Consider the following 22,359-nt stretch of genomic DNA (forward strand, 5'->3'; position numbering starts at 1 on the left):
AGCCCCCTGCATGCCCAGCTCTCCAGCATGCAGTACGTGGTGCAGCAGCTAACTCACATCATGTGCTGACTGGGTGAGCTCATGTGCTAGCAAAGTGTGATGGCTGAAAAAACACTCTGCTGTAGGCTGCATTACAGACTACTTTAGACTAGATTGACAAAGGAGATCTATTTTTGATATTGCAGTGCCAGCTTTTGCACACTTTGTTCCATCTCCTTACTGAATGCATTGAAAGAACAATCCAGCTAAGAATTAATTTTTTTCCAGGAATTAGGGTATTAAATAAGAAGCAGTCAAGGCTATTCACAAGAAATATTGAGAAGAGGGCTAGGATTTTAAGTCCTTCTCCTCTCCAGGATTTTGAAGCCAAATGTTATCTCTTGAAATTGATTCTTCCTCTTTTTCTCTGCCTCATAGACAGGCACATGTAACAGTAGTCCTATTTACCTGTTAGTCTTAAGTGACTAGAAAACTCTAAGGTTATATTTTTTGCTGCATCATCTGCCAAAATGATGCCTCTTCAGGCAGTAAAATATTCAGGACTGGGGCTTTAAGTCTGTCCACTTGAAGTTTTTACCGTGAAGAATCCCACTATTTTAGGTTGGACAGTAAGAAGAAGTTCTTCACAAAAAGAGTGATTGAGTGTTGGAATGGGCTGCCCAGGGAGGTGGTGGAGTCACAGTCCCTGTGGGTGTTTAAGGGAAGACTGGATTGCAGTTGGTGCCATGGTACAGTAAACAGGATGGTGTTAGGTCATAGGTTGGACTTGATGATTTCCAAGCTCTTTTCCAACCTAGCTGTCTCTGGAATTCTGCTGCTGTTAGTGGTAATGGGCTAAGGACTCACTTTTTTTGACTTAACTCATAGCTGTTAAGTCCGTACACAGAAGTGCTGAATCATTTAGAAGTGGCAACCTAAACCCTTTAGACTGGCTGGCTGGTGGGAACAGCTTTCTTGGGATGTTTCAGCCCTTGGAGTAAGGAATTCTTTTAGACCTGTGCACCTATCCTCAAAAAGTGCTCTAAACTACAGAGATAAAGTGGATGAGGGGCATCACCCCCTCCTCAAAATACTTGTATATATCTTGTATAACTCTTGTATGTATGTTTAAATAATATTGGCCAGATGAAGGCAAGAAAAGAAGCCACATTACTTCTGGATCTTCTGGTGTGAGAAATACAAGCATAGCTTGTCCATGTTAATTGTTCAGTAGCTCTGGCTGTCCCCAGCAGAATACATTTTAGGGCATTTAGGAACTTCAGAGATGCAATAATTTGCTTTTCTTTGTTACTTGAACAGGAACCTCACATTGGAGGAGAAGGCATGAAGGGAGCTGGACTATCACTTGATCAGTTGAAGCTGCTCCAGAGATTTGATCCATCTGCTGTGACATTGCAAGGAATGGATATTAATTCTTTGCAAGATTCTAGAGAAGATGACCTGATTTCTTTGGCAAATAAAGACTGTATAGGATTTTTCATTGCAAAATTTATTAAATTGAACAGTAAATAAGGATTTGGGAATGCAACCTGAAAAAATACCTCAGTGAGTCTAAGAACAGTTCAGACGTGAAGCGCCTTTCTTCCTGCTGCAGTGTTACCAAGCCAACGGGCTGACGGCAGGGTTGCTATGGCAGCACTAAAATCTGCCAGCTGTTCTGATGGGAAAGAGCCACAGGTTGCAGCAGAAAAGTCATGGCTGGGGGAAGGGCAGTATCATTTAAGTCTCCCTCTGCTTTTGTATTTACAGCAGGTCAGTGCCTGAATGACAGCTATGTTCACTCATACTGCTGCCTGCTCTGGTTTCCCCTTATCTGCTGCAGCAAGCGTAGGAAGGGGATGTAAGTTACTTTACAAAATGCAAACATAAAAAAAACATATGGAAACTATTACAATGACTTTCGGAAAGGGTAGTTTCTGTGGAGGTTTACCAGTAGTTAGTTTCCTTAAATAGTGCTTCTCAAAACACTGCAACATTTTACAAAGAACTGTTTTATAAATTGATACTTAGAACCTCATTTCTCTTTTATTTTAATACAAGCAAGATTCTCTGTACACATAGTATATACACAAAATACGATTAGGCTTTGTAGCATGTCTTTTATAGCAGCATGAATATATTAAACCATCTCACTCTGGGAATGTAAATAAATATTGTTTCAACATCAAACTTCCCATGCATAAACTGTATTGGTTCTGAAATAGCCTATTGGACTGGCTGACAAGTGACAGTTTTAAAATCAAACATTTGTAACAGAAGGGGCTACAGTTATGATTAATATATCAAAAGACAGAAAACAATGCGTAATACCATCTGAAATGTTGCAAATCACCTTTCAGACAACTAAGGATATTAACTCTTTATTGGTCAGAAAGCATCACCAGCTAAAATCATGAAAATTGAAACTGGGGAAGCATGCTAATGAAAACTGCCTTACTACATTGCTCAAAGTTTAAATAATCTGAATTTCTTAAAAGATGTTAGATGAATTTGAAAATTCTGCTTCAGTTCCAGTTTGAACAGTATTCTCAGTGCTGCTGGAACTGACAATAGCACTAAAGAAGGAAAGCTAAGGACAAGGAACAACAGAAACTGACATCTGTGTGTGTTTGGTGTTTTCCTCTCTCTCGATCAATTTCCAGTTTTAAAAAGCATTATCTGAAAAAGTCTGTCTTTTCACACATAATTATTTGGTTGGATTAAAAAAGAGCAATAGTTCTTTTATCATTTGTCTTTCTACTGTAAGAAGTGTGTTTTGTATTTGCTCACAATCAAAACCATCTATACAATTCTCTTTCTCGGTAGTCTGGTTGTTTACTTATATTTTTCATAAATGTTTTGATACACTGTTTTCTACTGCTCTTGAATAAAAACAAAATGTTTCTTCTGACCTGCCAAGGTTGACAAGTGAATCCTCTGTAAGGCCTATCCTAGCAGAATAGGAAAATGGAATTCTTGTTGGTCATTCCTTGCCATTAAACACACCATGTCTAAAGAAAATTTAAAGTAATTTTATTTCATCAGTAGTAGGTGAGATATCCTATTTAGAGTCATGTAAGTTCATACTATAATCTTTCTAGTCTAAATATGGTGAAAACGATTACCTGGGAACAAAAGGGATGAATCTTTTATCGTAGGAACGTGTTGAAATCTTTAACTCAGTGCTAGTAAAAAAGCATTTTCTTTTTTGCAGATTATAGAAATTTTGTAAACATTAATCAGCACACATAAACTATATACTGAAGTCTGCGTATTCATATAAAGTAAGGAACTTTACCTCCAGTTTCAGTAGCAGGATTTGTGCAATGCTGAATTTGAAAGAATTAAGATTGCGGAATTTTTAGTGGAATATTTGTTGAGACATCTCCCGCTTCCTTTAGGTTTGGATGATTGGCATTTTAAGGAAGTGACCTCACTTGATATTATAGGAGAAGTTTCTTGGGGATGGGAAGAAAACATAACTTTTAGTTAATTCCAGTGCAATTGCAGAGCAGACTTCACCTGAAAACGTTACTGATACATGAACTTCAGTTATTAAGGTTGTTTCTGCAAAGTCAGCTGGGAGCGTTAGAAGAGCGCTCAGCATAGTGAAGGGATTGGCTGAGCTGTTTGCCAAGGGCCCTGTCCCTGATGGGAACAGGGGAGTGACTTCGTCAGGCAGGTCAGAACAGAAACTCAGTTAAGATTCACCAGCCCTTGAAGGAGCCAGCATCCTTTCTCTCACTACAGGTGTGGCTAAATTAGATGAATAAAGTTGGATGGATGCCCTTTTTTTTTTCTATTCCAATCTTACTGTGACTTCAGAAGTGGTAGAAATACTTTCTCATTGACAGTTCTGATGGATGGTGTATATATGTTCTAAACTTATCATATGATTACTTTTCTGATAATCTTTACACACTGAATCATTGTGCAAGCACAATAAAATATATTTATATATATATTTTAATATATATATGAGATATTTATATATTAAATTTAAAAATTTATTGTCATTATAATGAAAGATTAAACCTACAAAATAGATAGATTAGGCATGCAATCAGATCCTGTCATTAAGAAAGTTGGAAAAGTAGTTTTCTCTATTTGCAGAAATAATGATTAGTAATAGTGCCAAATCTAAATATCTTATCTTGGTCAGTAGAAAGATTCTAAAATAGGCAGCCTCATATATTATGAAATTATAATACAGCTTTTTCTTGTTTCAATGCCATGGATTGCACCAGTTTTTTTGATCACTGGATTTCATATGCTTTTTAAGGAATGGGCTAGTGAGGGTGATCAATCAAGAAATTACTTTAGAGTGGGTAGTTTAAAATATAAAGAACCTTGGTTTTATGTTTGATTGTTCATGAATAAGAAATTTATGAGAAAATTCAATTTTGTACCGCTAGAATTCATTGCAGAGTAGGTATGCATGACAGATAAAAGTGGCAAGAATAAAGGAAGAAATGAGAATATGGATGAGTTAAAAGAACCTGCTTAATCTCTATTATATCTGATAGAAACCTTTTCTGGGGCTGCGTAGGAATACATTTCTAGGGTGGTAAGTTATAAAAAGACACTGTCTATAAAACTACTGTAAGCTCATATGTAATAGTTTGTTATATAAAAGTGGGGAAATAAATTACAGACAAATTGCCAAGCAATAAAATTGATTGAATAACATTTGATTAAAAACATTCACAGTAAAAATGGCATCCACATATCTTACAGATGGTAGAAGAACTAAAATTTTGGTGAAAGATCTGCAATGAAGTAATAAATATAAGTAAATGTACACCAGAAATGTTATATTACCCTCTGAAAAATAATTTCTCTGTTCAGACCTTGTAATAAAGATTTTTGCAATGTGCTTGATATTTATGGATGGAATAAAATGAAAGTCAAAAACATTTGGAAAACAGCTTTCAGCCTGATGTTTTAAAGCAATCAGAGGTCAAATGTAACCACAAATCAAAATACCTTTTGAAGAGGCTTTAGTAACTAACAAACACAGGAGGTGGTTTACACCAGCTCTTTTCCTTTGAACATCCACTGATTAAAAGCAGTCAGACCACTCACTTCATTCCAGCTGAGGGAATGATAATGGACTCCATTAAAACCTTTGCAGGTGTCCCAGAACCTGAGCATGACTTTACAAACCAACAGAGCTTCAAAATGGTAATTGCCAACAGATTCATAAAAGACAAAGTATTAAGGGGCAGTGTATTAGATCTGGGCAGGAGCTGCGTGTACAGTAACCAGGTATGCAGGGAGAAGTAAAAATGGGCTTCTCCCTTAATTCAGGGTTCAGTGAGTGCAATTTCATTTCCTTAGCCTCCATTTATGATAAGGGCTATAGGTTAAGAGTATACAGATTACTGTGAAAAGAGGTGCTCCTCTGAAACTCTTTGTGGCTTTAAAACTGATCTTTGTTGTACAAGTCCAGAGCCTTACGAGAAACTATGTATTTAACTTTATTCCTTGAGAAGCAAAAACTATGGAACTGTTCAAATTCTGAACTCTTGATGCCAGATACAGAATGAATTCATGAGCATTCTAGAAGAATTCTTTAAATTCTAGGCAGTAATTTATAGATCAATTTAGTAAAAATAGTGTTTTCAGTGTATAATTCATACTGATGCTGCCTTTGTGCACAAACCTGTTTGCTTATTTGTCCCTACTGTCCTGTCCCTTAGCAGGTCTGGAGACTTTTACTGTCATCTCTTTCCAGTCCCTCTGGAAGAGAATTCCTTCTTCCATGACATCTCTGTGACACTAGACAACTGGTAAAGGATAGACTAAGGCTACTCAGCACTGATGTACAGTCACTTGAAAAAACACATAAAAATAAGGTTAACATCTAACATATACATGCAGATCTTGAAACGCATCCCATTTCTTCCATATACTGAAATTCTTTAGAAAAATACAGAGTTGAGCTGCCAAGACATACATATCACTTAACTATTTTATCTTCCTCCCTTTCCTTCTGTTTCTCTGGTTTTATTATCTTTTTAGTTCATCTGAACGGAAATTTTACAGGTTGTTTTGTACCACACATCCATAAGACTCTGGAGCTCACTGGGACCTCTACCATTTCTCAGATTCAAAACCCCTGAAACCAGATACAGAAGTATGAACTCATTAGTATCCTAATGCAACCAATATTAGACCTTCTAATGGCAAAACTCTGCAAAGACATTTCATCACAATAATCTTTGATATGTCCTCCACTTGGAGTATTTTTAAAGCTTCTTATTGACATAACTCTGTTAAAGTGCTTTTCAAAGTAGTGCTCAGCAGGCAGGTGGTATTGTGCAATATATGTAGTACAAGCTCACATTACAAATGATTTGTCACTCTTAAAACAGAAACTGAAAAAAAGTATCTCAGCTAATAAAATCTATTCAGTGAGTCTGCCTAAGAAATACAAGTGTTTGGTAGTATGTTGTCTATACATAAATAGCAGCACTATATAAAACACAATTCTATGAACCAGTTGGATTTGGATTTGTCTTTTTTTTTTTTAATGTTTATACTCCATGAATCAATATATAGGCCATACTTAAATACTAGAGCTTGGACTATGCTCTTTATTTTCTCATTTATTTGTCTATACACAAACTGCCTATGCCATAGTTTTCATATACTACTCAGTGCTTTGAAATTCTGCCAAACATTCCTTAAAAAATACTTTAAGAAAGCTGAAAAATAAACACTCTCTGGAGCAAAAGTAAAAAAAACACCAAACAAACAAAGCAAAAAACCCCACACCCAACCAAAAACCCAACAAAAAAAAAAAAAGAACAAAATATTCAAGGTAATGAAGTGGAATCACTTCTTAGACGACATAGTTGTCACGAGTTGCAGGGAGCAACACCATTTACTGCAGCTGGTAAATTAGCTAAAGCCAGGCTATACAGAGCAAGACAATATAATTTTCTTCTCACTTACATGTGATCTGATATGATTCAAACAACAGTCCTTTGATGGAATTTTTTACAGATACCCTGAAAATTCTCTTGTATCAAAAACCAGTCTATGTACTCTTCTATATCCATTTAGTAATACAACAGATCTACTTACCTATTCTTCCTTTCTCTACAAAGCCATTTAGTGATGTTTAGAATATGATGAGAATTTTATTTCTAGAAAAATAACCTTTTTTCTTGTGTTCCCCACAGTTCATGCTTTGAGCCAAAACCTACCCTTGAATAACCACAACAGTCAGCAGCACTGGGAGGAATGGCCAGATAACTGACAGCAGAATTTCCCACTCTTAGCTTGTTGTAAAAATGCTTATAAAGCACCAGGGAGAGGGGTAGGAGAGGAAGGGCAGAGAATGTTTAAGCGAGTTTCTTGGATGCTGGGCTAGGAGACTGGAGAAAGCATGCACCTGCCATATATCTTATCCATTTCACTAAAATGATATTCAAAATCAGGCAATGCTGATATTCCCAGAATTGAAATAATAAATAAAAAGAATTTCCAGCTAAACTAATTATTAACACACTACAGTCTTTATATAATGTGCTATTTACAGGGAAATACAAAAAGTATTTCATTAATACAAGTACTACAAAGACTACATGTGATGCAGAACAGCTTTTACACTAGGCAAGGGTATGGAACCTGGAGTCAAAAATAATAGAGAATTTCCCCCCACTTACCAGTGCAACAGGCGTTCAGTGCAAAACAAACTGTGTTCACTCCCTTCCATTTCAATGCATTTTCTCTAGAAAGTTCCTAACAGAGTCACAGTCATTTTTCTATGCTCTCATCAGCAGCACAACAGCTTTGGTGAAGGAAAAGCAGTGAGCTGGCTGCAGAGTGGGAATGCAGAGAATTGGCAAGTGTAGAAAAAGTGGAGAAGCTACAAAAATTTATTTTCCAACAAAATAACCCTCCACAAGCTGTGTAAACTTTTCTTACTAAAACAAATACTCTAAAACACAAAGATTTTACATTTCCAGTGAAACTCACAGTAACATTTGCCTGTTTTTACTCTCCTGAATCTCAACAAAGAGCCAGCAGATTTATGCTTTCCCAATTACCTGGGTCAGTAAATTCCCTCATATTCCCTGAATGCAATTTGGATTTTTAAATTAAGAGACAGAATGTAGAAATAGACTTTTTGGGCTTTTGAGTAACCTTTGTTTTCTTCAGTAGATTCTCACAGTTTGCTGCCTAACGTGCACACGCACACGAACGTCAATCCACCACCCACCCACTCACATACACACCTCCAACATGTGTGCTCTGTTTGCTGACAGTAGAACAAAAATTAAGCTGTGCCCATTGCAATATTGTGACCTGAACAAAGAAGAATAATTTATAGCAGTAAGTTCATTAACATTTCCATAACTTTAAAATGCAAAATTTGGTTTGCAAGGACAGCGTAAGGTATAAGAGTTACACCCTTTATCTCAAGCACTCATCCATATTTACAATAAGTATAAGCTTTCTGCTACAGAAGAAAAAGTATTTAGATTGAACACTGTTACAGATTTCCTAAGTGAGGCTAGTTCCAGTTGCCAGTAATTCAAAAGCAAATCTGCTGACTTGGCATTAGGACTCTAAAACAGTGTGATCAAACTTATATAGTAAGAAGGTGTCTGCAGAAATAACATTTATAAACTGTATATACAGTACACAGTACCAATACATAGAAAATAGATTTTGACTCCATGATCCCCTGTGTGTAAGGCAAGACTGAATTCTGTCTTCATACGGAGACCACCAGAGGTACAAGCAACAGAGTGGTGCTTAAATCAATATGCAAAATCAAGTGCATACAAATTAAAAATCAGAGCAGACAAAAAGTTTTATATTTTTTTATGTGCTGATCCTGGCTTGCTGAATACATGGGAAGTTATTAAACATCAAATGTACCTTTTTTTTAAAAAAACACTAACAACACCTTGATGGCAACAGATATTGTTCAAGTGGCAGCTACCAAAAACAGCTTGAAAAATGTCATAGTACAACATCAGGAACTCTTCAGTTGTACTACACTAATTCATATAGCACTAACCAAAAAAATAAGTATATGAATATTCTATTTCATGCTATTGCTATGCAAGCAACAGCAATACAAATCAGCATACAGAAGGATACCATATGTTCTGCAAAGAAGAACCCAAGATATTTTCAAGGGGCATTGTTACAAGACTTCAAAGAAACACAAGACTGCCAGAGGCAAAAGTTACTGACGGATGTAAACATCCCTGTTCCACTCTCCTGCATCGTTACGTTTTTTCTGTATCACTTCCCCATCCTTGTCACAATATTGGTCCCTTGATTTATGGCGGCTGCGCTGTTTGTTGCATTCGTTGTGGTCCTGCTCGCGGTCCCTCTCCTTTGAGCGGTGCCGGGACTCTCTGTGTCTGTGTTCACTGATCCCATGGGACTCGTCTCTGTGATTATGATCCCTGTGAGAATCATAGTGGTCACCGTGCTCATGTGAGTAGTCCTCCTTTGGCTCTACGTACGCTGAATCTCTGCTGTCTTGTGTTTCTGAGTCAAAAGTTTCCTGCCTGTGAAGGCCTCTGCCACCACTGCGATGGTTGTGGTGCTGGCTGGAGGAGGAGCGGTGCTGGGATTTCTTGATGGGTTCCACCCGTGCCTCCTCCTCAATGTGGGAACCACTGCGCTCAGGGACCGCATGGTCATTCCTCTGGTCTCCTTGAGAGCCCTGCTACCAGAACCAGCAGTGAGGTCATGAGGTACACACATTGAAAAGCTTCCCCCAATACCAAATTCAACTAGAAAGTACCATGAAACCAATAAAATTTCAAGTACAGAACAATCCACTTTGAATCTAAACTAGGAAAGAAACCATTAGTAATCCACTTTTACTGAAAATTCAGTATTATAATACAAACAATTCTTTTTTCTCGCATCAGAATTTAGGGCGACACTTGGGTTATTCTGTGGCACTTTCTCATTTCTTGTGATGTTTCTGACTACTCCAGTTAGCAATCATTGTCACCACCCTCCAAAGAAAAAGAGAGCATGCAGAAACAGGACAAACTGCAGAAAAATTGAAAGGAGATATCGTGCCAGGAGAGGGCATATATCAGTTGAGAGTTTACAGATGCGTGTCTGGCAACAGCTGCTATGGGAAAGTGATTTTAGAGGGCTAAGGCGGTGGATTCCAGCAAAGAACCAAAGTACAAAACCTTGGTTCTTATAGAGGAGTTTTTTTTTAAGGAAAAAAAATGCAATTGAATCTGGTATGAATAAAGTTTGTATTATGATACTAATAGTATCACTGACCTTCTGTTTTCTCCGCAATAATTTCATTTCTTCTTGGTAACGAAAAATTAAACACTGATCTCATAATTTTAAGAGCTTGAGAATACAGCCCATTGCCAAGAAAAGCAGGAGGAGAGTGATATTATCACATAGAAAACTTCCTAACACACCACTGCTATTAAAAGACCGAAATAAAAATTACCAGGCAATAAACCTACTCTTCACCCGCATAAATGCTTTGAAATCACTGCAAAATGAACAAGTGACATTATTTACCTCATTTGGGGATTTCATTACATTAACCTGCTTTTATTGCCAAGCTGCAGCTAAGGACTTTTCAGGCTTAATTGCAAAAGTTTTAACAGTAATATTGAAATTGAATTATGCTTCTCACATCAGATGAAGAATGTCAAGACAAAATCATCTCTGCTGCCACAAAATTAATGTAGATTTCACCAGAGTTATACAGGCATTTGTTTGTGAGACTGTTTTGAATACCAAAGTTAGTCTTAAGTTTGCCCTTTTATGTTCAGAGTTGTCTAAAAATAAGGATTGCCCCCATGGCAGTTCATGGACATATCTTCTTTCTGTCTTTCTATTTTGTGGAAAAGAGCTAGGGGAAGGAGGAAATTTTGTCCTTCAGCCACAGATCCTGGCAGATGGGTTTCCTAGCAACCCAAAAAGTAAAATCACAGGAAATTGAAAAGGAAAATAATCTGTATTTAATCAGAAACTTATAAAAAGCAGCATATTTCAAATCAGAAACTTGGTAAATTTGACAAATCCCAATTTTCTAAGACAACATTTTATTATGCAAACATCTGAGAGACGAGCTGGGTTTCTAATTTGAAACAAATGGCATAGATGAGAACAAGGTAATAGGAATAGCAACAGAATTTCTTATTTGTTCTTGCTTTTGTGATTCTCAAGATGATTCTGATTTACCAGAGGGGAATATAATAATTGTAAACATGAATAGATCTGTTCAAGGTGAAATGAAATGACTCAATGGAGGTGAATTGTAAATGAAATGAAGAGAAAAACAAAAAAGTCCAAAGCAGAAACATGCCTGCTTTGCATGTGTAAACACAACTTTCATCAGTTCATCACCATGACTGACTTTAAGGCACATAAATATAGTACACATGTGAAACCCTATAGCTCTCATGTAGTCAAAGGCATTACCTATACATAATCATGACTAATAAAATCTGTCAGTGCTGTGGTCTGAGAACAAACGCAAAATTTGAACCTGCATTGGAAACACTGCTGCTCTTACAAGCTCAGATGCATCTTCTGTGCTATGATGAGCACATGAAAAAACAATGATTAAATTTAGAACCAATAGCTGCAATTTCAGAATAGTGTTAGGGCTGTTGGGATTTATGGGCAAATTCATTGACAGTAACTTCCATTAAATATTACAGGGACACTGAACAGGTAATGTCTGAATTTGGATTAGAGTCCGGCTTTTTGGTTCATAACCACGTTTGGGCTCTGATTTGGAATAGATTCTTCAGTGCTGGATTTTTATGGCCTGATTTCATAAGGTTTTTTGTCTAAAATAGAAAAAGTTTGAGATAATCCTATTTCAGTACTCAGTTTGTACTTACAAAGAAGTAGGGGCTCTTGGAAAGAAGTTAATACAGCATTGAAAGAGGACAGAGAAGCCTTTGTCCACTGAGTGAATTTGCCTTGTTCCTTATTTCCAGTGGTCCCTGATCACCTGCACCATATGTGTGTAAGGTGGATCCAGACCTTTTGGAGTTATTTCCAACTATTTCCATACAATTTTGTTGTGAAGCTCCTCCTCAGACAGACACGAGGTCTTTGCCTATTTAATTTCAAACCATCCCAGGACGCCTCACGCCTTCAAGCACCATGCAATGCACACAGGCAGCTTCATGCTGTAAAAATGCCCCTCTGGCAGCTGGCAACACAAATCCCTCCTCACAATGCACACTGGGGACTTAAAAACCACAAACCCAAAATATGTTTCATGGCAAAGAGGCACTGCATTGGCCCCAGGGGGGGATGACTCCAATGCTCTGCAGTGCAATCGTGGCTCCCCCAGACCAAACAACTGGTGGCTTTTCCCTGTAGAGCAGTCCAGAAAAACAGCACAGGCAGAGACTTTAAATTCTCTAAATACAGGGTCTTAACACTGTTGAAATAATGGCTTCAGCCACCATCATTAAAAAACAGACCCAATCTGTGCTAAGGAAATGACAAGCTCAGGTTTGAGATGTCAGCTGAAGATGTATTGTAGGAAAATGAAATCAAAGGAACAGAAAAGTTTTATGTTCAATAAGGGATCCCTGTTGATTCACACTGCTGTACTAGTAGAGCTACAAACAAACTTTGAAACTGCAAATACATCCTCATTTTTAGTCCTTAAAATAAAAATCTGTTAGTTTGTAAGCAGACAGCACAGCATTCAGAAAAGTGTTATTAAAACTCTGCATAATTCCTCCAGAGAATGTGGTTAATAGAATATGTGAGCTATAAATCCACACTCAAAATGCATGAAAACACTTGAGCAAAATAATTTAGAAGTTTACAAAGCAAAGAAAGTTTATCTAGCAAGGCTGCACACAACAATACTGAATTTCATACTCAGAAATTCTTCCAGCTCACAATTTTTTCAAGGTGTTTCAGCTCTGAGGACAGAAAAAAAGGCAGAAATGAGCTATAGCTTACAGTTTCTTTTCCTGCAACTGTATCTGAAAGCAAGGGAAGGAGATACCCTTCAAGATGGCTAAAGAAATTTTTCTTGTTAAAGAACAAACCTGTCAAGTCTGTGGTTTTCTAATGGGGAATAAATTATTTGACACAAAAACTTGTTTTGCAAAACCATTAAAAAAGAGCACAACTATTTGCATTTGAACTTGGGTGCAGATGCATTGTTTTCCTTTGATTTTCTAAAAGGAAGTGTTTTTCTTAGCCAAAGTTATGAATTATAACTTGCACATGTATGTAATTTATGGGCATATATTGAACTTACGTAGAAATTTAATGTAGTAAGCCTTTATTTGATCTGGGACAGATCTATTTTATCCCCCTCTGTGTACTTCTCAGCCTCAAGGAGTCACTCACTACTTCTAATGAAGGAGTGAAGTAGTTTAAACACTTCATTTCATATCATGCAACACATACCCAAAGGACAGCATCTCCTTATGCTGAACACCTCAATAAAATGATACAAACCAGAATTCAAAGGAGAAGAGAGGGGACATAATATGCCCATATCAACAGGCACATCATTGCAGAGGCAGGAATAAAGCCTGCTTTTGCCAGCTCACTGGAGAGTGTGCTCACTGTTCAGAACACAGAGCCTCTCTCAAGGTCTTTCTGCACAATGTGGGACTTGGATTTGACATAAGAGTTTGGCTTCAAGGAAGTCTACTTGTCACAGCAATGGCCAGTAAATAAAAGAAAAAACGAAACACTGGAAGGGCCACTTTGACCTTGAGTCTTTACTAATACAGTCAGTAATCCTCAACCTCTACAACTCTACAGCCTGTGGGAAGATTGGCACAGATTTCTCTCAGACATTTGTGGATCTGCCCTGTACATAACCCAGTTTGTCATGCAGGGCCTCTGGGGCCAGGATTTGCCTATTAGCCACAGTGTGCCCATCAGTCAGGAAGCTACCAGAGGCTGGAAATGTGCACAGTCTTAGTCTAGTTTTATTTCTCTGATTGGATTACACATGGCCAGCTATAAAAATGCTTGTGGCTGGTACACATATTACTGGCACAGCAGTGTCCTGGGCACAATAAAACCTGAAGTATTCAATTTCACATCAGCATATGTTTTCAGTCAGGCCAGCTTAGTCCTTGGAATCAAAACCAGCCCAGTCAACACACAAACACATGCTACGATGAATACAATAGCAATAACAGTAACGTGCTTGCATTTGCCTTTTATACTGAAGATGGGTGAATATCTGCTGAAAAAGCTTTCAATCTACCAATAACAGGAAAACATATTCAGCATATTCTAGTATCAGCCTAACTCTGTGCTTTGGAAGGAGAAGAAATTGACAGAAGAAAAAGAAGAGATGGCATAAGAACTGTACCTGTAAATTAATATTTGGACCCGGGCTAATCGGAAGAGTGGCTGTTGCAAGTGTGCGAGTGAGAAGCTGGTTAGGAGGATTGCTGCTAGGTGGATGTGTGGCCTTCCAGTAGGCTTCCAGATAGTCAGCAAGGTGCTCACAAGCATCTTCAAGCTGGTTCTCATCAAGAATTACATCAAACATTTCCTGATAAAGAAAAGGTTTTAGTGAGAATGATCACCAGGTAAAGGGAGATCAGCTCGAGACACTGATCATGCTTTCCAATAATCTAAAAATTAACCACATCTTTAGTGCTTGTATTAAGACATTTTACCTTTTTTTCTTTTTTTCTGAATGCAGTTGATACAAAAGATGGTAATCATAACTAGGACTAATATTACACTTCCTAAAGCAAGGGCTTGTGACTTCCACATAGTAATGCACAAACAGTCAAAGAAGACAGGAAGAAGTAGCTTGAACAAATTGTAAATATACAGAAAGAAGGGATAAATATTAACTTTTAAAAAAATGGGATGGCAAGAAAGGGATTCAGTCCCTTTGTAGAATAACTAAGAGAAAACTAAGGTAAACTAAGACCAATAACTAACAACCATAAGAATACAGATCATTCAGTTTCCAAGTGTCATACAAATATTAGCTAAGAGATTAGTGACACAGTCTAATTTTAGTCTCCTAAAGTTAGGAGGTGAGTTTTATCCATTTCCTCCCTGGTCAGGGAGCAGAAGGCAGCTTTGAGGGCCTGTGCAGGTCTCCAGCATTCTTCACTGACTTCCTGGGGACCTAAGCATTGCTTAACTGAGATGCTTGAACTTAAAAGATGAAGACATTCCCTTCACTCAGCTCCGTAACTATGGCAAATTATATCTGCAACTGAACTGTACTCCCATCTTCTGCTTCCCTACCATACTCTTGGCAGCTGAGTGTGCAGGCAGCAATGCATGCCAGGTTTAAAACACAGTTAGGGTGCCATCACCTCCACTTTATAGGTGGAAATTGAGAGAATTTGCTTCAGTGCACATCTGAAGAAGAACTGCAGAGCTGTCAGCTGAGCAGTACCACTCAGCTCTTTGGCAAAACCCTGACCAAGAACATTAGCAGTGGTGGGCCATGCTGACAGATGCCCCAGAGGAGCTCTAAACTACCAGAGATAAAGGACAGTCACTAAGAGGGCTCATTTTTCAACCAATAATCCCCTAAAACTTAGCAAGCAAAGGAGATGTTCAGTTTACTGAAGCACTGACTGTACCAGCACACATCTTAGCTGTGGCTAGAACTCTTTTTCCCTTGCACCCTAAAGCTGAGCCCTGAGACCTCGGGAGGTGATGCAAAAAGCAATAGTTAAACATGGCCAGAAGAGGGCAAACATCCCGAAATTATGTAATTAACCTCGTGCTTGAAAAGAAAGGCACCTTTCAGAGACAAGATATAAATTAACAGTAACTCACAGGAGGACACTGTGCCAGTTTATCAGCTGCTACCATCTGAACATTAAGGTGTTTGGCCTGAGATTTTCCTCGAGATTTTATCAACCTCTGTAAAACCTGTGAAAAATAAGACATTAAAAAAAGTGAGCAGACTCAGACTTAATATACATGTATAACCACTTAAAATGTTTACTTTTGAAACTGCTCACATGAGCAGAGCAAATTCTTCATTTGCTGGCTTCAAGAACATTTCCTGTGTTCCCTCATCCAGGATGTGTTAATTTTCATTTACATACAAATATCTCCTTTCCTTTAAAAGCACTAAAAAGTTCCACTCCTGCCTCTTTTCTGCTGCTTCTGGTTTTGTTTTATTTCTAAGTTGAATTTTTTCAATTGATCTCCTAAGTGCTCTTTTCACAAATTCATCTTTCTCTTTCAAATGCCTCTTCACAAAGTCTGTGCATTTTTTTACACACACTGAAAGAGTATATTATCAGATATTAAAATTTAGCAATCAGTCTGATACTCATTCAGTGAAAATCATTCTTTCATTTCCACATTATTTTGATTTAACAAACCATGAGCACTACTTATGTGGTTGATACTGAAACTGCAATTCCAACTAAAAAACTCATTGGAGCTACATCATCTTTTCCAAAATAGGTTTTGGCTAACACTAGAGCTCGGATACTTTTTTGATTATTAATGGTTTGCTATCCAAAGAGAAGCAATGATAATCTATAGCTCTGAACCTAAATGAGGACATGTGAATATTTGCATTTAAGGCAAAAAAAAACCTCAAAAAAACCCCCCAAAAAACCAACCCAGAAAAACAGAAAGAACATGAAGGTATCTAAAATATTTACCTTAGGAGAAGAAATCTTTACGTATACTATAATGGGAGCCAGAGAGGTTTTGCTCAGCTGAGCTGGGTGATTAATGGTATCAGCATCAAGCACTACCAACTGCAGTGTCCTGGCCAATTCAAAGATCCGTTCAATTTCACTTTGAACTTCAGCTGCAAAGCAGAAAATTAGAGTTAGAGCAAATACTAAGAGGTGATTAGCTTTAAGGAATGTGACAATATAGCAGACCGGTGTGTTGCTCCTCCTCTGGCTGCAGGAGTTGCTGATACCCGTGCCCATCCCTGGCACAGCAGGGTAATGAATGCAGCGTTAATGAGGGCGTTTCACCCCCGCTTTGCTGCCCCTGCAGGCACTGCCTGCCTCCCTGCCTCACCCATTCCTGCTATTCCAGGCTCCAGAGATACTGATAACACCTTCTGACATGACCCCAGACCATGTATATAAGAAAAAGGGGTACAACTGCTTGCTGTTCAAACGGCAATATGCCAAAAACCTGCTACATATAAATAATATTAACTCAGATTTCGCTCTTACCCAGTAACCAGCTTGCTCAAGCTGGAGTGCCTGAGATAGGCTTTAGGAAGTACTGATTACTGTACCAGCAGAAACCACTGTTTTCCCATTTACTTCAACTTATCAAAGCTTTGGAAAACAGGTTTTGTTCTACTGGCCTCAGTATGGTACCATGTTAAAAATTTGTCTATTATGTGTAAAACACTTTTATAAGAGAAAATAACTGAATAATCCACGTAATGCTATGGTATCCTCCTAACAATCCCAGAAGCTGTGGAAAGCTGATTTTCCCAGAGGAAAATAATCTTTTCTTCTGATAGTCATGCTCCCAGCTCGTCGGCACCCTGACTGGCAGTACTTTCCAGGGCAAACCTCTCCAAGACAGATGGGCTGCATCCGCTTCTCAAGTGGTGTAGAAACTGTCTTCATTCCCCAGTGAAACAAAACTACATCTTATAATAGCAAAATCATCTTTAAAATGAAATCACATTTTCCTGCTCAGATCTTGCTATTGGCTGATTTCACAGAGGAATTAGAGAAGCTGGGTGATTTATGCAAGTCTATAAAGAAAGTCATTGGGCCAGATAAGATTAATTCATACAGGTTTCCCTTTAAAGGTTGTGCATGCTTCATGAACCAAAACCAGATTAGATATCTAGCCCATTCAAAGAAAATGTTAGAAGATAACCAACAGAGACTTAAAGGTCATGAAGAGGTACCAAAAATTTAATAGAGAGTTTCTTAAAATTACATTATCGGCCTTTGAGATATTATGCTGGCAAAAGCTTAACTTTTGCTTGAAAACACAACCTACCTGATCTGGCTAGAGAGGGAGTTTTCTACATTAAATGGTCTCTTTCAAGAGATATGATGAGATTGATTTTTTCTATTTTAGAATAACAATTGAATAAATCAGATACTATAAAAAGGTTGCAAAATTTCCAAGAGAGAGCAAGGTGTCCCAGCTATTACTTTGGTTTCAAATCAATAGGTGACTGCTATGGTTATTTTATAAACAAAATAACATCTAAATGGTCATCAGAAAATCTATATATGATATCCTTTATTGGAGGAGGTGGAGTTTAGTTTGGATTAATTAGAGATCACTTGCCACTGTTTGTGATTATCTGCAGATCTGGGTGAGCACATGCAATCAGTCTTTCACAGCAGTGAACATTGTGAGATGTGCACTGTGTGGTGTGGAAAACATTGATGCATGCTCTGCTGCTGGTCAATAAAAGCACTGTGGTCCCACTGCTGTCTGAATTAGGACCACATTTTTAAGACAGAACTTCTGATGGGTCTTGCCACATTCACAATTACATTTTCTACAACTTTGTTGCATAGAGATACTGCTGAAATCACTGAATACCACTGTCTCAGAGTTTTAGTAGAAGATAGTCAATAATCTATCAAATGACAATTAGAATAAACATATCAGAGATAATTTGTCTCGCTGTTCTGTTGATGAGTTTAGATGGCTTTCCTGCAATTTCAAACCAGGCTCAACACTTCAGTCACTATAACAATATTAGTTAATGTATCATTTTAAGACCAGTCCAGACTGCCAAAAAACTCTTGTTCAAGACAATTTATAACCAGTAAAATCTGTCTCTATGCCATTGTATTATAATTTGGTCTGAGGAAGCAGTATGTTCTACATTGCTTGCAGCACTTTTCTGTCAGTAGAGAACACATCTCTGTGGACTAGATTTCCTGCTATACTTTTTGAAACACCTCTGCCAGGGCAGAATTTATCTCAGGGTATGTTCTATTGTGAAACACTCCCAGGGCAATAACTGCAGGTAACTATGGTCCTGTGAACCAATCATTTCCACCTAAGCCTGAAGATGAAGAAAGATCTTTTTTGTCAATTAAAATGTATTTCAGCACCTACTTTTCTTAACTTCAGTATAAGACAAAAGTTCAATGAACTCCACTGCATGACTGGTGAACTAATACATGTGCCTCTACCTCTTCAGTCAGGAATGGATGGGGAAAATGCCACAGGCATGGCTGAAGAGGTCCTGATCTCCTGTTCCTTAGAGCACTTCTTCAGCTTCTGGAAAAACTTTCACTTTGCTTGAAATCTTCTTTGAATTCCAACTTTGCAAGACTGTTGCAATTACTTACATAATATTAGCTTCTCTTTTTAGATGACAAAGGCTTTATCCACTGCTACTGCTTTGGTTTTCATTTTTCTTTAGAAATATCTCAAAACCCAAATTCTCTACCTGCAAAAACTCCTTCTCAACAAGACATTCAACACGAATAATCTCTCAGACTTTTGCCCAAATTAAGCAAATAACTCAAAAAGTCATGTGGGGATAGTAACACAAATGTCACTGCTAGTTAAAATAGGGAGCTGAGAACAGTGACAGTAGGGTATCTTCAAAGCAGCACAGTAATAGCTCTACAATTTTTCCACCTCCATGAATACCATCTATTTATAATAAGGTCCCCTCTTATGTACTGGAGAGGCATAAGAGTGAAGTTAAAACACTGAACTCCAATAAATTGTATTTGCCAATCATAATGAGAGGGATAAAAATAATTAGAATTACTGTGACAATCATCATGAAATGCTGACAGCTCAGCTACAATACTCAAACCCAGAAATCAGCTACCAAATTTTAAAGTGACCCTTACAATCTATTTCATATGGTCTCCTTGGTAACCAGAAAGTGAACATGTTTTAAATGACAGGAGCACTCAGCTATTTATTCCATACAATAAGGAGTCAGCTCTAAGAAACAGTAAGTACACATCTCCCAGACAACTTTGAACACAGCACATTTAAACTCACTTCCAAATATTAATTATCAACATCACTACTGTGCCTTGAATAGAAAATCACTGCAATGAGAGGACAAGTAAATCACTTATCCCATTATGGGCACAGACAAGTATTCTTTACACCAGCTGGACCTCACAAGTGAATTCCAGGAAAAAATCTTTTCCCAGTTCACTACAATAATCTCATCTAAAACACAGGCAAAGATACAACAACACTTTGTCAATTCACTACCAACACGATGAACTGTGGTGGAACTTAGGGTCACTTATGTAATGCCATGGCACAGGAGCATTCTCTGTGGCACACAGCTGGAGAAGCACAACCCTGCTGCAAACCTGGGCTCATCCACAGCAGCCAGGAGCCACCAGGACACAGCGTGACACAGCAGGGGCTACCCCAGCAATTTGTTTCAGCAAGACCCTGATGAAATAGCAGTTCCGTGAGAAGAACAAGATGCAAAATGGACACACATGTGGCCCAAGTGAAACACAAAATACTGCTTAGAGGCAGCAAAGAAATTTTGATCTTCGCAAGGAGCATTCACATACTCTCAACTGAGCACAGTAGGACTTTTATAGCCTGTTAAATTTGACCTTGTCTCCTGTCTGTGGTTTCTGTGGCTCTGTTTTGTTCATTGAAACAGATAGGTAAATTATGATTTAAACTGCAACAGGCACAGAAACAAATCATGTTCTTTTAAACAAGGCTGCTGATATTACAGATGTATGGAATGAAAAGAACACAACTCTGTCAATGTATGCAATACAAAATGATTAGCAACACCTTACGCAAATGGCTTTGAAATAATTTTATAAATTAAGGAGAATAGCTATCAGTAGCTGTAATTTTCTATGCTAATTCTTTTATACAAGCATGGTTACTTAAAAATAATTAACCACTAAACTCCATGACTATAACTAAAGTAATGAGAAGTTTAAGGCAACCTCACAATTTACATAACAAAGGTGAAAGAAAAAAATGTAATTTTTATTCCAATGCCTTAAAATCACCTAGAAGGGCTTGCATCAAAAAAGGTGCTAAAGCAAATATCTGAAATCCAAGAAAATAAAAAAAAAAACTAGGAAGTGAGAATTATTGAGCTGTGCTCGCACAAGTCTCTAATGAGAACAAAATCATGAGCTTGACTGACAGAATTAAAATTTTAAATTTTAATTTGTGAGTATGTCTCTAATGAGAACAAAATCATGGTCTTGACTGACAGAATTAAAATTTTAAATTTTAATTTGTGAGTATGTGTGCGTGTACACATGCTTCATATTGAGTGAAAAATCACCAGTGTCTCCATGGGGTCCTGCTGTAAACACAGAATTCAGGCCACAGCAGGCTGCCCTGGCTGCTCCAGGGATCTGTGCTCCCTGGAAACAAGGCAATGAGGCTGAGATGCTACCAGGGTGATCCAATAAGCTACAAGGGGTTTGAGCACAGCTGAGCAAGCTAAGAAGAAGCCCCACAGAAGTGTTTGGCCTCTTTCTTTTCATCTTCCTCTTTCCACCCCTCAAGCAGCAATGCTGCTCTGGGCAGGTGGAGAGCAAACAGGCTTGGGATGGGCAGTCTCCATTGCTTCCCCAGGCAGGGAGGTTCTGTCCCAGTCTCCAGGCAGGATTGCATGACCCAACTCACACTGTGGGGTGTCCCAGTGCTGGGGAGCTGAATGCTTTGTGCCTCTGCTCCTGCATATCCAGCTAAGAAGGAAAAAATCTTGAAAAGCATAAGCCACAGGGAATAAATGCTTTAGCTTAGTCCTCAGGCAACTGGTCTAAAGATGCCTGGATTACAGGTGTTTTAATCAAATGTCTAACCTAAAAGTAGTTTTGTGAATATACTTAAGATTTCCCTGGTCTCCACCAAATACCTTAGCCACTAGCTTGTTACGTAAAAAGGGGAGGGTGGGAGTGGGAGGATGACAATATTTTCCAGGAAAAGTGTCTGCATGTGTTACTCATGCCTAACAGATGGGGCTCCTGCAAGGGATAAGGCAGAAAGGAGAGAAGCATGTCTGCTGCTCTGCCTGGAGCTCTGTCTGGGCTCTGCTGAAGGGGAGCTGTGGGGTGAGTGCTGCAGGAATGCAGGGTTTTCCTCCTCCTGCCTGCTGAGGCTCAGTTTAGGCAGAATTCAGATGGCTTTTAATGTACACACACGTCCAAGTGGTATTGACAGAAACAATGTCATGTTTGGAAACCTCAACAAAACCAAGATCTATTTATAATGGACTAACATCTCCTGAAATGCAGCACTGTAATTATGTGAAAACATAAAACAGATAGTGTCATTTAAAAATACTAAATGGCACATAAAAATGTCTACTTCCTGCCTCATTTCTCTGGGCTAGCAAAACAATAGCATTCATGGAATGATGCTTCTTATGCCAAGTTTAAACTGGAAGTAAATTTTAATGGCCTGTGAATGGAAAAGATC

At 38.1% G+C, this 22,359-nt stretch overlaps 2 protein-coding genes across 8 annotated transcripts in view; one reads left to right on the plus strand and one right to left on the minus strand.

Annotated features, from left to right (window-relative positions):
• NSUN6 (NOP2/Sun RNA methyltransferase 6) overlaps positions 1 to 2,890 on the plus strand; it is a 22,157-nt gene extending 19,267 nt beyond the window's left edge. For all 5 annotated transcript variants that reach the window (XM_058811208.1, XM_058811235.1, XM_058811218.1 and 2 more), the window contains one exon: positions 1,300 to 2,890. In XM_058811208.1, coding sequence (XP_058667191.1) covers positions 1,300 to 1,512 — 213 coding nt within the window. In that variant the 3' untranslated portion in view covers positions 1,513 to 2,890. The remainder of the gene's footprint in view (positions 1 to 1,299) is intronic.
• Positions 1,521 to 22,359, minus strand: part of CACNB2 (calcium voltage-gated channel auxiliary subunit beta 2) — a 112,039-nt gene continuing 91,200 nt past the window's right edge. For all 3 annotated transcript variants that reach the window (XM_058811184.1, XM_058811195.1, XM_058811176.1), the window contains exons 10-13: positions 16,614 to 16,765; positions 15,769 to 15,864; positions 14,324 to 14,509; positions 1,521 to 9,679 (exon numbers count right to left, since the gene is read on the minus strand). In XM_058811184.1, coding sequence (XP_058667167.1) covers positions 9,191 to 9,679; positions 14,324 to 14,509; positions 15,769 to 15,864; positions 16,614 to 16,765 — 923 coding nt within the window. In that variant the 3' untranslated portion in view covers positions 1,521 to 9,190. The remainder of the gene's footprint in view (positions 9,680 to 14,323; positions 14,510 to 15,768; positions 15,865 to 16,613; positions 16,766 to 22,359) is intronic.

Source organism: Ammospiza caudacuta, chromosome 1 (genome assembly GCF_027887145.1).
Source record: "Ammospiza caudacuta isolate bAmmCau1 chromosome 1, bAmmCau1.pri, whole genome shotgun sequence".
Lineage (NCBI taxonomy): Eukaryota > Metazoa > Chordata > Aves > Passeriformes > Passerellidae > Ammospiza > Ammospiza caudacuta.